At 34.2% G+C, this 18,595-nt stretch overlaps 1 protein-coding gene across 1 annotated transcript in view; it reads right to left on the reverse strand.

The window, feature by feature from the left end:
* Positions 1 to 1,148: 1,148 nt before the first annotated feature.
* Positions 1,149 to 18,595, reverse strand: part of LOC118900522 (anaphase-promoting complex subunit 10-like) — a 44,363-nt gene continuing 26,916 nt past the window's right edge. Inside the window, exon 2 of the mRNA XM_036862932.1 lies at positions 1,149 to 1,684. Coding sequence (XP_036718827.1) covers positions 1,149 to 1,684 — 536 coding nt within the window. The remainder of the gene's footprint in view (positions 1,685 to 18,595) is intronic.

Raw genomic sequence — 18,595 nt, forward strand, 5'->3', positions numbered from 1 at the left:
CTTAATTTACTTTTAATATAAATTATTCTATTCTAAGTTTAAATTGTTTTAAGCTTTATTTAAAGTGTGATATTTAGAACATGCTAGAAATTGCATAATTTACAACTATTTAAGCTTATTAAAATTATGAGAAGCTTCAGATGAAAACTTAAAAATTTCCAAGGTGGTACATACTTTTAGAGTTCTTTTTGGGCTAAATCACCAAAACATATTTGAAGTCTGTCTTAACAGGAAAGGAGTTTGAAGGACCTATTTGAAGAGGAATGAGAATTTGTGACAACACAGATGGACCTAAAGGGCATTATGCTCAGTGAAATAAGTCAGAGAGAGAAAGGCAAATACTGTATGATATCACTTGTATGTGGAATCTAAAAAAAAACAAAAAACAAATGAACAAGCATAACAATACAGAAACAGACCCATGGATACAGAGGACAAATAAGTGGTTGTCAGAGGGGAGGAGAGTGGGGAAATGAAAGGAAAGAAAAGGTAACTAACTATGTGAAGTAATGTGTGTGTGTGTGTACATCACATTGTACACCTTAAATATATATAATTTTTTGTCAATTACACCTCAATAAAGCTGAAAAAAGGAAAAAAAAAGGAATGAGAAGACCTTAAGTATTATTTAGATTGGGACAGCAAAACACAAAGTTCTTCTGACTTCTCTATTTAAGAATATGACAGTATTGAAGGGAATATATATGATATGAGAGAAGATAGGAAAAATTGTGAAGAAAGCAAAGAAGAAAATGAGGAGGGAAGTGCCATGGTTGGAGATTGGAGCCTGTGGAAAGAGGCAAGTGGGAAATTCCTTAGGGCAGATGGTTAAATATCTTTTAAGAAAAGGGATTTCTAAAAATCAAATTTAAGTTTGTTATATGTGAATACCCAAGCTCTCAATTAAGTCATTACCAAAAAAATTACATATGCAAAACAGATAAAATTTTAAAAAAAAAGGAAAAATGAGAGCCAGCACGTATAAACTTTTTTTTGACCCAGAAGTTATTTATTAAAGCTACAATAAAACACTTTTCAATACATAAAAAAATTGCAAAATAATTGATGCATTTTTCAATAAAGATACCAGATTTAATATTTACTGACAAGATAAAGATATGTTTGATGACTTTTGTTCTATTTCAAGGTCACCTTATTGAGCAATACATCATGAAATCAATCGTTGTACATCTAGGAAATTTACCAATGGAGCTCTCTTCCACGGGTGTGTATATTTTACTTTGTCTCATGTGGGTATCTCTTCCATTCTGATGATTGGCTGGAACAGCGATCTGTATCATAAATGTGCGAGTTGGCTTCTTATGATTATCAGTTAAGGGAACGTGAATCCAGCCACTTGGTTGCACCAATTCAAGTTGCTGAACTTCTTGAAGATTGTGAAAATTATTTCCTACTCTGACTGAGATCTTACTTGGAGTATAGCTTTCATCAGATTTGTAGTCCGCATAAATACATAATGTCTTCACTGTTGTTTTTCTTCTGAATTGGATGTTCACTAAATGAGGCTGGGAGCCATCTGACTGCCAGTAAGTTTCTAGATTGTCATCTCGTAATTGATCCACTCCAAATCCTGGTTTGCAAGATGAGAGAGCACATATAAACTTCTGGTATTCTTTGGAGGGTGTATTCAACTCTCTATCCTGCTGTAGCACTGTCTTCCAGTCTTATCATAAAACTGGATCGCCAGATCAGATGGACAGTTTGTATACTCTCTTGGGAGGATGAGATGTTTCTACAGTGTATTTTGGAACCCCATCAATAGAGACCTCTGATTCATTGAGGATTCCGAAGAATGCCAACTTGAAACCTAAAAACAATTATGATAAATTTGAGGAACTTCAGTATTAATTTAGCATTGAATCCCATGACCTGGATGCTACTTCCCCAAAAATTTTGGCAAAAAAAAAAAATTTTGCTTATAGTATTATCCTTGTGGTTGGAAACTTCTCCTCAACAAAGCACGCATAGATGAAAGCAATGCTTTGATGGACTTTTTGAGAAGGATTCAATTTCATCTCCATCTATGACTACATGCCCAGAATCATATAAACAAAGACTTCACAATTTAGCTGATGTTCCAAGATTGAAATTAGTTGCCTTGGTTCTCCTTGTTGAATCCCAGAAGATGGGCTGAATTCGGGAAGCACTGTGCCTTTGCACTGCTGAAGCGTGCTTTCAATGTGTCCAGCAAAATGTTCCCAGAGCACCAGCAGAGCCACAGAGAGCTGGAAAACACTTTGGGACTAGTAATGAGAACCTTTAATGATTCCTCTCTAAAGTCCTTAGCTGTAGAAAATCCATTTTCTGAGCCTTACTGTCAAAAAGAATAATGGGTAATGCATCTATACCTATATTTGGTGGAATATAAATTTTTCTCCCTTTTATTTAGGTATAAAACAACCAAGTTTTAACACAGGTATTTTTTTGTAGCTATGGCACTTACAATTTTTTCACCATCATTTTAATCAGTTTGACTTCCCAGTGAGTGATTTACAGCAGACAAATACTTCACTATACCTGAGAGTGAAATTAAATTGACTAGCCACACACTGCTAGCTCTAACCTTGGAATTCTTGTTGACAATAAAAGATTACAAAATATCTTGCTTCAGAGCCTATGGTAAATAATTTCAGATATAATCATTTTATGCATTGTCCCCCTTGAGGCTCTGAAATATTCGCAGTATCTCTCCACACAGTCTACACTAGGACACAAGCACACTCACTCACTTGCTCATCTAAGTTAGTATTTTACTCTTGTTTCTTTAGTCTAAATGCCCTTCCCCTAAATTTCAAGTCTCATCCCTTAAATCTGGGCTCTACTGCTCTTTCTTCCATACACTCTTTTCCTCATTCTCCTTGTACTTTTCTCAGAATATTGCTTGCACCTCTGTTTGGCTTAATTTCCTTCAACAAGGTATTTGTTGTCTGTTGGAGGCAGATGCAAAGCTCCTTGTAAGCAGATTCTCTCTCATTTATCTACGTTTCTCTGCAACTAGCTTTGAAATATTTGGTGATCTGAGTAGAAAAAGGAGCCCAAAATTCAGACTTCCATGGAAAACTAGTGGAGAAAAATATCCAGTTACTCTGCATTTTTTGTATTTTGTATTAGGAGTTTATGGAGAAAACTCCTAGAAAAATCAGACAGGGAAAAACACTACACTGAGGCCTATGCCGTAGTGCTTAAATTTCATACAGAGGCTCTAACTATGTGGAAATTTGCTACAGTCTCTGAGTAGCAAAGACGTCCACAATATGCACAAAGGTTTTGACTAATTGGACTGAAATGACAGGTTACTTTAATTGAACAAGTTAGATATCATTTTGAGCTACACTCTTATTTGGTGTCTAGAAAGCCAATGACAAAGGGAATTGACTGAACTTTTCAACTTTTCACTATTTATTTAGATACTGTATGGACATAGCCCAAAGGAAATCTCTCCCAAAATACCTCAAAGAACGTTTTCTTCAACTGCATAAGATCATGAGAAAATAAAATCCCTCTGTTCTCAAATGACACTTTAAAGTTATGAGTATAATGTGGGAAATCAGTTCAGCCATGGATTATCAAAACAACAGAAATATAAAACAGGTATCAATTTATAATATTTGCTGAAATAAATTGACTCTGATTGAGACTGTCAGCTAGGTTCTTTGACACTGAAAATAAAATACCAAACATACTAAAGTAGAAACTTAGCAATGGAAAGCCTGACCCTCCCTTTTTATGATATTATCTTACTGTGATTGAACTGATTGATAAATGAAGTTCAATTTGGCTCATTTTGCATGAATTCAGTCCTGAGTCAAAAGAGTTTTTAAAGTTTTCACACACCTTTTCTACTGGCCCGTATTTTTATCCTTTGTAGAAACCATTTTGCAGTTATACCGAATTGATTCTACTGAGCTCCATAGCAATGGCATTCTATCACTCTGTTCCCTTTGAAGAGAGCTTTTTTTCTGACATGATCTGGTCTTGGGTGAGATGGAGCGCATCTCTTCTTTTGTTGGTTTGTCAGAAAAGTCTCGTTTGTGTGACTAGTTTAGTACCGAAATTAAAAACTTAAGTAGCAAATGGACTGGGGGAGATTCAGGTGCAACAAGTTAAAAAGAAAACAGTAGGCTTTTACGAGCATATGCATGATGAAAGAGCAACGTGCAAGGATGGAGTTGTGTACCTCGATGACTGCCATGAAAAAGCACGCATCCATTGTATGCTGCCGTGTATTTTTGGCCCAAGCTGTGTTGAAACACTTTCCGCTGAAGTGTTCTGCCCAGGGTGATGACCTGTGGTCCCCTAGGTTCTAAGCTGTCCTATGGATAGAAATACATTTCCTGTTTCCCATATCCCCCATCTCCCCACCCATATATCAGGGATTGGTTTGAAAGAATGAAACAGAGACCTTACAGATGCTTAAAGACCAGAAATTTTGTCAAGGGGAAAAAGAAATGGAAAAGAGAAGAAAGAGAATAAATCCCCAAATCCCTGCACATGCAAAGCTTTCTTATTTTTTTTCGCACTTCTAAAGAAGATGAGTCATATAAGAGCCCATTCAAACCACATGAGTAAAATGAAGTTGTGTGTTTTTCACATCCTTCAGAACAGGCTAAGGGATGAAAATGAGGGCGAGTTCCCTATAGTCAAACATGCCCAGAAGTAGCAAAACTTGACTTAGCCACGAGCCAGATAACTAATGCTCCTGAATAATTGGGTCTTGGTTTAAATCCATAGAGATGCCCTTTCATGTATGTGAGGTGGACTTTTGATTTCATCTCTGGGACAAAGTTTGAAGTTATTTTGTGACTCTCGCATAGAAATGAAGGAAACCCTTTGTAACGGATGGCTCATGTAGGCTTATTATGAGTGTGTGTTTAACTCCCTCATGTGAATTATATTTTGAATCATTACCACTCAAGAGTCACAAGGTTTCATCTACTTAAGCTCAAGATACCCATGTGGAAAAGCATTGTAAACTCAACTCGCTGGGCAAATACCACTTTAATACTTGAGTACTTAAATACAAATATTATAACAGAAATTAGAGCTTTCTGGTTCTCTTTCTCTTGACTTGTATCACATTAAATTAACAGACACAGTAACAGACCTACATTACATATCAAACAGAATAACTTTTAGAATTCATATCTGAGGGAAAGAGACAAAATTTAGTTTTTATGTCTTTTTACAATGGGAAGAAAGGTCCATGAGACAGAAGGATAAGATGAGCTCTCATCCTAACATATGATATAAAATGGATCTAAAGAAGCAAAAACATAGATGCTTAATGAACACTGAAAGCATGAGTGACACCAGGACTCATGTCTAATTTATCTCTTTCTTTTCCCTGGACTTAGTATATTGGACTGATAAACTTACCTCAAGATGGATAGTTCGTAGATAATTTCATCCCAAATCCCACTGTTACAAATGGATTTCAAGCCTTTAAACTTTCCACTGTCCCCTGAACTTGAAATTTTTCAATCCTACTTTTGTCAGAGTGATAAATCTTTCTGGATGTATCTGGAAGGAAATTTGCTTTAAAATTTAAAATTTGCTTTAATCCACTTGTGGTCTGCAATAAGGTTCTGAAAGGGAAATACCAATATACCAGGTCAATTCAGGAATGAAAAATTTTAAAGTACCAAATCCCAGCATGCATGTTCATAGTGGAAAACCTAAATGACCAAACCAGGACTATGAAACATCTAAAGCTATATAATAAAAATGATACTTTGTTATAAAGTAGAATGGCTATAGAAGTTTATTATTCTGTAGAATTTTATCTTCAGTAATATTTGTCTACATTTGGCCATGGAGCATATGAATTTAACCATTTCTTAAGAAGAGTGGAGGTTGTCTAATTTGGGGCAAATGCAAATGTAGCAATAATATTATTAGTAAGGGGGTTTATTGTGCAAAGTATATTTTGCAAAATATACAGGTAAACTGCTAAGGTCATTGGAGAATTAATAAAATTCCAACCCTAAATGTGCATGGGACGGTCTTTTACATGAATGTGTAATGCTCTTAATTTAATAGCCTGACATCAGCAATGGAAATAACAATGTTTATTCTGCTATAGGGATGTAGTAAAGCCTAACCACAGAGGCAGTATTCACAGTTTTGGAAAGGATAAAATAAGAGATCAACAACCAGTTTTGTTCTTTTTAGTGGCAGGAATTTTTGCGTCTGATAAAAAATAGTTCCCAGTTTTCATAAGAGAATTCCTTAATTAATAATTTCTTGCTAAACAGATACTATAAATGTTTATATTATATATGTAAAAAATATATATACATATATAAAGCATTGTAATAGTGGAATACCTTCTTAAACGGTCTTATCTTTCCATCTTCTTTGTTCCTTTGTGTCAGAAAGTAGGAGTATCCTGTTAGGTATGTCACTATTAGTTCTAGAAGTAATAACATTGTCCTTATTCACTACAGTAAGACCTCTGTGGTAACAGTGCTAATCTTAACCACTGACCAGTACAAGAATGTCACCCTCTATCTAGGGCCATACCTTCTATCCAAGTATATATATGATCAAACAACAATAACCAACAAAAGATCAGTATAATAATGACCCAAGCTATATTTCTATGGCAGAATCATTTTTTGTAACTTTGAAAGTTCAGTTATTCTTTTTGGTTAAAATTATGCAGCCCTTAACTCTGAGTAAATGAATTATGTGCCATTAAGAGATTTCTTGGAAGTTTTCATTAGCTACGAAATAAAATAGCTTTAAGCTTTAGAATGTTCTACTCAGTTGGAGACTCTCATGTCTTTATGATATTCTGGTGACAATTTCTATTCTAAGTGTCAAAAACAACTCTGCTATCTGGAACAAGTCGTGTAGTATTCTCTCCTTTTAATATTCTAATCGTGAGGTGTGAAGTGAAATGGTTGCACAGTGTAATGGTGGTAAAGAAGTGGAGTGTCAATGAGACAGGGAAGGTGACAGACTCGGAATAGGTCCCTGAGGTGCTCTCCAAGTGCACTGGATAAAGATTCCCCTGGGAAAATTTTCTCATTAGTTCTCAGACACAGTTCAGTAATTCAATAGCGCGAGGTTACCATTAGTCACAAGACCAAAACATGTTACTTTCCAGGCTTTAGTTCCTTTATTTGTATATGTCATTTTCAGACTGAAAATCATGAGCCCTACTCTCATGCAAAGACAGTCAGTGAGTTGTTTACATACTGAAGTATGAACCATGACAAGCAGATTCTGTAGAGTTTTCTTTTAATTGTTGATGTATGAAGCAATTCAAAGGGAAATAGACATTTTAAATGATTCTAATGATACTTCCCTAAACAACTGTCAGTTCTTTATACCAGAATTACTAAACATGCACACATATACACACATGTGTGCACATTTTCATAAGAAAATCAGGAAGCATTCAGACATGGTTGAAGAAAAGATCATATTATCGAAAACCTCTCTCACCCTTATTTATGCTACTTATAAAGTAAACTTGTCACTGCTTAAAACAATTTACTCTCTAGTGACTATATTCTGTTTCAGAAATTGTTAACGTTCTTTCTAAAATCAGAAAATATTGAATGATTTACAGCACATGTGAATATGAAATATTCACATTTTGTACTGCAACTGAGGGGAAACTCGAAGACCGTGGCCGTTAATTTCCTATGTAATTACTGAGAAAGATGTTAAAACACATAGATTATAATTCTGCATGTTTTCTTTTTCACTGTCATAAACAATATGTACCTTTTTCTATCTTTTGAAAGTTAACTGCACTCCCACTCCACATTTGAAGGCATAATGGGTCAGGGGATAGCCTCATTACTCACTAGGTCAGAAAGAAAGGAGTATACACCCGACAACCCTATTGGTCACTTAAACCTTGTTACATTAGGGAAGCATTAATGAAATCTGTGAAAATGAAAATTAGATGCTACACTAACAGATTGTTGTAGATTTTTGTATTCATAAGATAACTCAGTATTTTACTTCGCAGACTTTGCAATGATAATCATTCTTGTGTTTAAAAGATAACTAGTGTATGGTGTTGTAAAAAATTACTCCATTTACTTTATAATATATATTCTAGAGGAATATAATTTAAATGTATCCACCTAAACATCATGACAGAATGGAAGAGGAAGTTAACCTTTTGTAAATGCAAAGTATGTTTCTTGCAGAAATAAAATGTGGTAAGTAAACTGCAAGAGGAAGTTATCTATTAGAAATAATGATGAGACATAGAGGAAAGACTAGACTTTTCCATATGAACTGGTAAAAAAAAAAAAAAAACTTCCTAATAGAAACACACTCCTATCAAAATAGTAATGATCAGGATTCCAAACAAACCATCAGATACTTCTGTTTATGTGCCACCCTTAGAGTTATTGTTGAATTATGAATTTTAAATATTTATAAGTGACTCATTTTAAAGAAGTTGTCAGCTGCAAGCTACAGTTCTTCACCTTCTGTCATCCCAGCTATCAAGGGGGCTGACTCAATCACTTTCTTGTCAGGCTACCTTTCCTCCCTAGAATACTCAATTCCCAAAACACAACAAAATATAAATGAATGGAAAGTGCTAATGACGCATGATTGCCAAGAGATATTAAGTTTTTAAAGGTACTTTGCTGACTAAATTTTAAATGAGCAAAATCCTGAAATTAATTTCCCAAGGCAGTAATATTTGTATTTTTAATAGATGTCCACTGAAAGGAAATATATAATATTGTCTTCTGGTATGTCTGTCTTTCCTGTGGTAGGAATAATATCAGCTTTTAAAGTCCCAAGTATTATGTAGTTCATTCCATGTTTCATTATAAGATCTACACTCATAAAAACTAGACTAATGAAAAAAAACCCAACATTTTAATTAAAGGAAAGTGGCTTGAAATGATAAGATTTGGAAACTGTCCTGTATTAAAGGTATATTTTAAATCTTTAGGATCAGGCTGATGTCATTTTCGACAATTGAGTCAAAAATCTTTATATTTAGCAAATAATACAGAATGGTTCTCAAATCTTACAATTTCATGCCATTTCCCCTTTAAATCACCTTAAAAGTGCCACTCTGATGACAAAAGCTGTCTTCTCTACTGACTTGATAACAATCTAAACTTGTAATTTCTTTACCATTTTTGACTTGGGTTGGTTATAGTATGTTTCTGCTGACATTGTGTTTTGTGGTATGTTTTCATAACTGAGAAGAATCTTTTCGAAGCAGGAGAGATGGATGGTTCCTGAAATCACAGCTTATGGGTTCAAATTTTTAGAAACAAGTGAAAAATTTTCCATTGTATTTGTTTATTTAGTCATTATTTTAGAAAAAATTAAGCTTTTACTTAAATTTTATGCTGTGAAGAATTGCTTGTATCTATATATAATTTAGTATACACAAAAGTCAAAATCAGTAATGGAAACTTAGCAAAAAACAGTTGAGTACTTTTCATTCAAATAATCAGATAGTCTCATTGAAAGGAGGCCTTAAAGTAGGAAGTCAGTGGTTTTCCAAGGTTATGGTATAAGTAAGCTAATGGCAATGTGTTAACCCTTCTGTAAGTTTCTGTCCATTTAAAAAATTTTCTATGTGAAATAGCTCTTAAGAATCTTTTAGAAATTTGTGATGTCCTTACTATCATTGTAGTGCTGTGACTTACACATGCTGTCACTGACACTCACAAGCAAACAGACTCTATACCCACATGCAAACACATGAAAGTCAGGGCCCGCTCAACAGATGTACTCTTGTGTGGGAATCATATCACTTTTTTCTGAAACACTGAAGGCACGACTTTCAAGTAGTTTTAATTTCAAATCAGGTTAGTGCATATTTAATTTCGACATGTTGGTTTAACACCAAGCCACACCAGACCTTTTAAAAATTCAGTGGCTATGATATAAAATTCTTCACTGTGTTGCACCAGTAAATTGAGAAGTGCAGTATAATTCTCCACTATCACTGGAACCATCGTGAAATGAAATAAAGACTTTGATACAGGTCCTCACTCAGGTGCCACTCTTTCACAGTTATATTCAAAGTGTTTGTTCACAAAACTTCATAAAAACCTACATAGAAGATGCATAATTTATGGAAGTGAGTAATAAAAAAGAAAATCAACTCCACCATTTTCTTTCCTATTGGTCACTTTACATGCCAATAGATTAAAAGACTCTGAGTTCCTTTTCTTTGAAGACCACCTTTGTAACTGAGTTATTAAGTTTTTTTTTATTTTTTTAAACTAAGCAGCCAAAAGAAAGAGGCACTTGACACCTCCAGCAAGTATCTCAGTTCTTTTCATATTGTCAATAGCTCCACTGATAGCACTGTTCTTTTGACAGCTAAAAGCAGATGTGCGGGTTAAGTATGGGAGCAATTCAGATGTCCACAGTAAACTGCAGGGGGGCAGAGAGAGCTCAGAGAGCAGCAGCTTTAAAGTAATTGACTAATACAGTAAGGATATTAAAGTCATTTAGTGCCAAAAGGGAACACACTGATCCCTGACCCTCAGCCACTTTGGAGTAATCTAGTATTCAATCCAGCGTGTAATGACTGCCAGGCCTGTCAATCCTCCAGGCTCTCCAGTCAAATGCCTGTGGCTACTATTGGCTTATGGTAAAAGGACAGAAATGCAAGGAAATGCCTCTCAATCAGCCTGTGATGTGATAATGTTATTGCTCCAGTGTATTCTATATTGTCCCCGCATAGTTTAATCTGTTGAGACCCATGTCAAAAATTGCCCGTGGTCCCTAGAGGTCTTTACTCAAGCTTTTAGTAATACAAGTGGATTTGAAAGGAAAGGGGGTAACTTACTTGATGAATTGTTTCCAGCTAATATATACATATATATATATATATATATGTGTGTGTGTGTGTGTGTGTACACACACACACACACACAAAATAAGAGGTCAGCTGTGGCTTAAAGGCTATCGGTGCAAGGTATAAATTAGAAATGTGCTAGTAAGCTAGTAATCTGATTTGTTCTTCTTTTACTCCAATGGGCAAAATATTTTGCAATAAAAAATATTGACACAGAAATGTATTTATATGGTGGCTGATTCATATTCAGTGCATGTGCCAAAAGGAGTTTTAACAGGGGAAGATGTCAGAGAAAATGATTTACTTGTTTCTGCCACTTTGAGCACGTGAGAGTTGGCCAACTTCTGGGAAGCTTGCATTTTAAATGAGGTATTTGCATTTGTAAAATATAATTATTGCTACAGGCCTGCAATCAAAAAAAAAAAAAAAAAAAAGAACCTAAGAGAAAGTGTAGGAAATTGCCGTTTTTTGTTATTTTTATTTTGCTAATTAAGGCACTAGAAATTGACCCATGTAGAGAGAGACTCTAAAGTTGAAAAATCAAAATGAGATAATAATTATTCAAATCGTATTTTATTATCTTACAAAAAGTCTTTGTATTTCTTAGTCATTCCCTCATTTACTTTTCCAAACCTACTGTATAGAATCTTTGGGAACAGAAAGCTCCAGTGATGAGAATACACTGTTATTTTTAGAGAACATTAAGGTTACATAGGGGAGACATTTTGCCTGTTTTTATTCTGGAGGAATCTGCCCAGTTCACCACTGGCAAGGTGCTATACAAAATTAGAAACAAAAGTGAACATCTATTTGCTTGTAAGCTTGAAATAACTTTGGTGTCAAAAACAAATGACTTTCCCCCTCTGTCAACCTGTCCTCTTTCCATTCAGCACTGTAATTAATCAATGTGTGGTTGTATTCTAAAAACCATTCTGCACGTGTTACCCACTTTTGCCACTTGAGATATTCTGAATTTGTGTACAATTTTTGGGAGAATATAAGAGATAGAGGAAAATCTCACTTTTGTGTTCAGTGACTTTCCAGACCTCAGGGGCAGAATGAATGCAGGAGGAATCCCATCGGGTAATTTTTCATTAGTATCCACGACAAGCTGTTTCACCACAGGCTATTGTTTTCATGGAAAGTTCAAATACAGTAGGATGGGATAGGTGTGCTATTAACACACAATGGTGTGATTATTACCTATCATATATATGTATGACCTTTGTCACCTAGAACATTGATACTCTTCATTATGATGTACCATTCTAGTATAAGAGGAATAGTTGGACAGCTTTAGAGTTCTTTTGCTAATGTCTAATTTTATGTTTAAAGTTTTCAGAGCTTTCCTAAGAGGAGAGATAGAAGGGAAAACCAAATAGGTCAAAGAATCATAGGGCTTTAAAGGACCTTGGCATTAATTGATCTACTCCCTCTACATCCTGGCATCAAGTAGCTAAGCTATTTCAGATGAGGCTATATTTTATACAAAATTCTAAAATTCAGCATCACGTGTATCTGCAAAAAGCAATATGACTCTAAATAACTTGATTCTACAAGGACAACAAAAAGTCAGTCTTTATAGCTAACCATTGTATTACAAGCTTCTTCAATGAGTTGAAACTTATTTCTTCCTACCATCTCCTTACACAAAGCAGTAGTCCCTTTTTATTTATTTATTTTTTGTATAACAACCTCATGTTCCCAATGACAGTTGTTAAATACATATTTAGTTTTCTCTAGAGTGAATGAGTAAAGCATCATTCGGTTTGGGTTCATTGAGTAGGTTCTCCTTTAGCTTCAGCAGAATTAAGGGCACATATCTTCATTTCTCATAGTCAGTATGTGGTTGAAAAAATTTCATTCCTTCAGCAAATGGGAAATTTCAGCTCTGCACATGGCATTATGCCAAGCTCTATAAGGGGTATAAAGAAGAATAAGATATGATCCCTAATTTCAAAAAGCTTACAGACCAATATGGGAAGTAAGACACTAGTCAAGTGACTATAGCAAACAGTTGAAACAGGAGAAGGTAACTAAAATTTATTAAGCACCTATAGGTGGCCAGTCAGTCTATATAACTCCAATTAATGGACACAGGATTGTGAGATACTTTTGTTCTTTAAGCTGTCCTTACTGAGGCTCAGGAAAGTCACCTTGTTGCAAAGTCAGTGACTATGTTTGAAACACGTTCTTTCTGGCTCAGGGGCCACTCTCTCCCAGCAAGACTGCATCTTTTCCATAACAGGAGCCATGATGGCCTAATTACCCCCCATTTGAGGAAAGCCACCTTATTCTTTTCCGAATTGAAATTCTATTTTTCATTTTAAGGAAAGGTAAGACTCTGAAGGTAACCATGCCATGCAGTGTATGCAAAGTGATCTTTATGTGGGCTCATCTCTTATTAAATTGATCTCTGAGGCCATGAGGTCAAAAACTGTGTCTTATTTCTTATGGTAATCAGAATATACTGGGAGTTTAATAAACATTGAATTGGTTAAATGGGTGCACAGAATGTCTTTATTCTTCTCAGGCCTGGAATTTTCTTCAGATCTAGAACAACTCCCAGAGAATGAAGATAATCCCACCAATGTACAAAGTTCTAAAAAGCCATAAACTTATTAGCCATCAAAATGTTTAGCCTATTTATATTTATCAGGGTTTGCCCCATACTTTAATTAAAGCATGAGGATAAGAAGGCAGAATACTTGTGTGTATGAAAAAAGTAAGTATTATTTTCTGTGACTTTTATAATTCCATATTTAATGGCAGAATTGTACCAACAGGTTAAAATCAATGGATGATTAGTCTACTAACCAGTTATATCTATATTTACATTTCTAAAGCTACTGGCTTAGAAGCTACTATTATTATTAAGGGCCATTATGGCAACCTACAGAGGTTTTTTTGAGCCTTAAAAATTATGAGTATCTCTTTATTCTTTCCCTTTAACCTGCCCTTTCGTGTTTTTTAAACCTTTTACTGTAAAGTATAAAACCCATTCAGATCATTTGCACAAAACATAAATATATAGCTCAAAGAGTGATCACAAGTGAGCATCTGAGTAGTCACCAGACAGGTCAACAAATACAAAATTGGCAGCAAACCAACAACATCCTTTGGACCTTTGACAATTGCTACTTCCATCTTTTTTCCTTCCTCTTTTCCAAAGGTAACCACTTTTCTGACTTCTAACTTTAAAGTTAAATTTTGTTTGGTCTTTATATACATGGAATCACTTTTGTATCTGGCTTCTTTCACTTAAAATTATATTGGATAGATTCTTCATTGTAGTTGTATACTTCAGTAATTGAGTCATTTTCATTGTTGTTATCTATTTTATGAATAGCACTTGACTAATTTATCTGTTCTACAGCAGATGAACATTCGGGTTTCTAGTTTGGGAATATTACAAATCATGCTGTTTTAAACACAGTGTATGCAGGTTTTTTGGTTGTGTGTATAATTAGGAGTTGAATTAGGGTCATAAATCAGACATATCTTCAAATTGACAAAATGATGCGTTTTTCAAACAGGTTGTACCAATGTATTTCTTCCCCAACAGTATAAGAGAGTTCCTGCTGTTGTATATCTTAGTAGAGATTTGTGTTGTTAAAGTCTTACTAATTTTAGTCATTCTTTGGTGCATGAAACAGTATCTCATTGTTGTTTTAATTTGTATTTCCATGGTTACCAATGAATATAAGCACATTTTAATGTTTATTGGGTAATATCGGTAGATTTTGCAAGTTGCCTTAAAAAATTGCACTTATATCATCAACAGTATAGAATGCATATTCCCTCACACCCTTAACAGCACTGGGAACTATCAAACTTTAAGTGCACACAAACAAAAAATCACATTATTACCGTGATGCATTTCTTTTGTTATGGCTGACTTTGAGCATAGTTCTGTGCTCATTGTTTTTTTTCTTTTAGCCATTTTTGCCATTTTTTTGTGTGATATTTACTGCTGTTTTGATCATTTTTTTTTCTATTGGATTGATTATTTTATTGATTTCTTAAGAATTTTTACAAATTTACTAAGATTTTTGTCTATGGCAAATATTTCCTTTAGTTTGCCCTTTGATTTGGCTTATCCTATCTTTAGCCACACAAAGGTTTTTGTTTTTATGTGACCAAATTTATCGATCTTCTTTCTTCATGGTTTTAGGGTTTTGTCTATATTTAGGATGACCTTCTCTACTCAAAGCACCACAAATTATTATTTTTTTAATTAACTAATGATCTCTTCTAGATCTCTTATGGTTTCAAATTTTACAGTTAAATCTTTGATCTAGGGGGGTTATTTAGGAGTAAAATAAACCCAGCATCATTCATTGTTCCTTTTTTATCCCTAAATGGCTAGCTAGTTGTCCAAATACTATTTCTCAATTAATACACTATTCTCTACTGATTTAAATTGTCAACTTTGTCATTCACTAAATTCCAGTATACACTTGAAGTTATTTCTGGACTTCCCACTTGGTTAAAACTTTCTGTCTATTCCAGAACTTAATTATGAGCTGTTATAATTAAATTTGTTTTTTTTTAATGTGTTTTAATAATAGTTTCTTTTTCCTTTCAAAATGTTTTAGATTTTTTATCTTAACATTTCTGGATAAACTTTAATATTATTTTGTTGACTTCTCACCAAAATTCGTGTGATATTAAATTTACATTATACATTAATTTTTGAGAAAATTGGCCTCTTTGCAGTATTGCGTGTCCCCAGCCAAGAATAAGATGTATTTTCATTTATTCAAATTTTCTTTTCATTCCTTTTCTATTTACTTTTTCTAATTTGCCAGCTTTGGCAAAGAGAGCTTAAGATGGCCAGTTGGATACATAAACCATTAGGTTTCAAATGAAAAGATTTAAATAAGCTAATTTAATAACTAGCTCATTATTGAATGTCATATACTTTACAAATGTTATAGTTTAAAAATGCCATGAAGTTAATACATACATTTGTATAAATATGTTGCCCTGTATGTATTAAATGAAAATGCACTGTTTCTCTTATAATTAATTCTCTGGACCCACCAGAAGTCAACTTACATGTATAGGCATACGTATACCCATGTGCATATGATGTATGCTAGTGATCTTTATACAGGTGGAGAGAGGGATTCAAGGTAAAAGTTATATATATTTATTCAGATATATCTGTGATTACATTTAAGATGCAATACCAACAGTAACATAAAGAAAATTATGTACCTCAAGTAAATATTAAAAGTAATATTTTTTCTATGTGGTACAAGTTTGTAATAAATTAACTATAGAATTTAGGAGTATTTTTCCTCAAATAAAAAAGCTCTTATCATGATCAAGTTGTTATTTTTTATTGAAGTAATCCAATATCTGAAGGCCTCATAGCCAACCAATATGGTAGCCTTCTTTTCCACAAGAAGGCATGGTCTGGTTGGATAGCAGTAGAGTTGGGTGAAGTAAAATGCAATCACATCAATCTATCAAATAATTAGAAGGTATGTGCTAAATGCTTATCATGTGTTTACTTGAAATATAACAGCAAATGACCGAACTGCCTATTAACCGACTATAAAGGGAGGTCAGACCCATGAAAATTGCTGTGGGCTGGAAAGGAGGAAGATGATTTCATAAATTGAGTAGGATTTATAGAAAGTCTTTTAGATTTCTTAAGAAATGAATGCTACATGGAAATGGGGAAAGTAGGACATTCCAAAGAAAGAGAACAAACTGTGCAGATAAGAAGTAGTGATCAAAATGTTTGAGAGATGGAACGTGGAGGCTCTTGAAAACCCTCCCTCTTTTTATGTTTTATCTACAACTCTCCAGTTTGACAACTTTCGACAATAAGAGGCTTAAATTTTGCAATGTTGTTCACCTTCTATTTGAGTTCAAAATACGCCTCCATAAAAGATCAGGCATTGTTGTGATGCTTACAAGCTCTAAGAGCGTCGTTGCTGCGTCAGTTCTCCTTCTAGACTAATTCTATTCTCCTTTTACTCAGAAATCTAAGAGCTCACATGCCAGCTACCCAAGGGATTTTGTTTATGTTTTTGTTTTTTTAGTGAACTAGTACTAAAATCCTAGCCTTCTGCTTCACAGTTGAAAGTAAATAATTTTATCTTACACCATAAAACTATGATTTCTCCTGTACTCTTCCTTCAGGTACATTTTAATCTAATAGAACCATTTTGTAAACATATGAAATGACAGTGCAGTCTTCTCCAAGTCGGATTTCAAACACAAATATATATGTATATACACACATGCATAAATACACACACAAACGTATACACATGCACACATCTTTATTACCTCAGAATGAAAATGCAAATGAATTTATTAGCCTGAGAGTGGCACCAAATGGAAATTTATGCACATACATTTAAAAAACAGAACCCTTGAAAATAAAGCAGTTGCAGCTATTAATTTTCCTCTTTGACAGTTTTTTAAATTCCTCTAAAAAAATGAAACAGCATGAATACTGTCAATATATCACAACAGCCACATTAGGTTTTGTGATATACATCATAATATAAAGAGCACTATTAGAGCACAACCTGGGAACCATTAAATCATTCTAAATCACTGTTACATTCCATTAGTGTCAATGGTGAAACCACATAATAGGCTTTATTACAAACTTCACCTTGGTAGGCCATTGTCTCTAATAACCACTTCTCTATGATGTGGTATCATACCCAGAAATCCAGGGAGATAATAAAGGCTCCCTTATTTCTTTTTTATTGGATGGGTAAAGTTAAATTTAGCTGTAAGTAAAAAAAATCCTGAAGCTTTGTTCACTAACTGCGAGTTGCTGCTATTTGGACAAAAAAAAATTAGGCAGGCTTTGGAAGAACAGTTTGAAATAAATTTAAAACCTGGCAATGCTGAGGCCAGGGTAGGCTGGGCAGTGCCAGCAATTACGATGTCATTTTTGAAATGCAGTTTAGCACATTTGTGCACCTCTTTACACTTTTGTTCAGGAGCAGAGTATTGATTATAGAAACACTGTAAGTTTCAAACCTGCCCTTTCCCTCATTCTCCCCTGGTTTGCGCTGTACCCTTTTAAAAAGTCATTTGGGCACTTTGTCGAGGTGAGGCTGGTAAGGACTTCAGCTCAAACTGAGATCAATTTTCAAATGTTTCAGGGAGAATTGTTGTACAGTGTTCTGTGCCCCTCTTCTTTACAAATAGAACCATTTATTCCCCTCCCCCTACTACGAATTTAGTCACAATCCCTTCACTCTATTTCTTAGATACACTTATAACTATAATCTCACTGCAAAGATTTCTACTACACAACAGACACCTTTGTTATTGGCTAAGGATGTTTTAGGATAGGATAAAATAAGTGAAAGTGAGATACAATTGCATAAATGAATAATAATATAATGAATGGTTGAAATAATTCATCATTTAATAGACTACCAGATCAAAGACAAAATTCTTTATATTCTCTGTATTAGTTTTGATAAATTGTAAAGTGTTTAACAGTTATTGATTATAAATAAGTACATTTATTTTTGTAAAACAACAATCAGGTGAGCTTTGAATAAGCCAGTTTAAGGCATTGAAATAGATTATTATTCTAATGGCTCCACTTTGCTTTTGGTCCATTCTTTAGGAACAGACTTAAAAAAACCAATAATACTACATGTATCCCTATGATAAGATGATGTTTTAAACTTAGGAAGAGAAAGCGATAAGGCAAAGAGGAACAAATAAGAAATACATTAAGGGAAGTAGAAGTAAGTCACCAGGAGTTGA

The sequence above is a fragment of the Balaenoptera musculus genome, chromosome 9 (genome assembly GCF_009873245.2).
Source record: "Balaenoptera musculus isolate JJ_BM4_2016_0621 chromosome 9, mBalMus1.pri.v3, whole genome shotgun sequence".
In the NCBI taxonomy this organism is placed as follows: domain Eukaryota; kingdom Metazoa; phylum Chordata; class Mammalia; order Artiodactyla; family Balaenopteridae; genus Balaenoptera; species Balaenoptera musculus.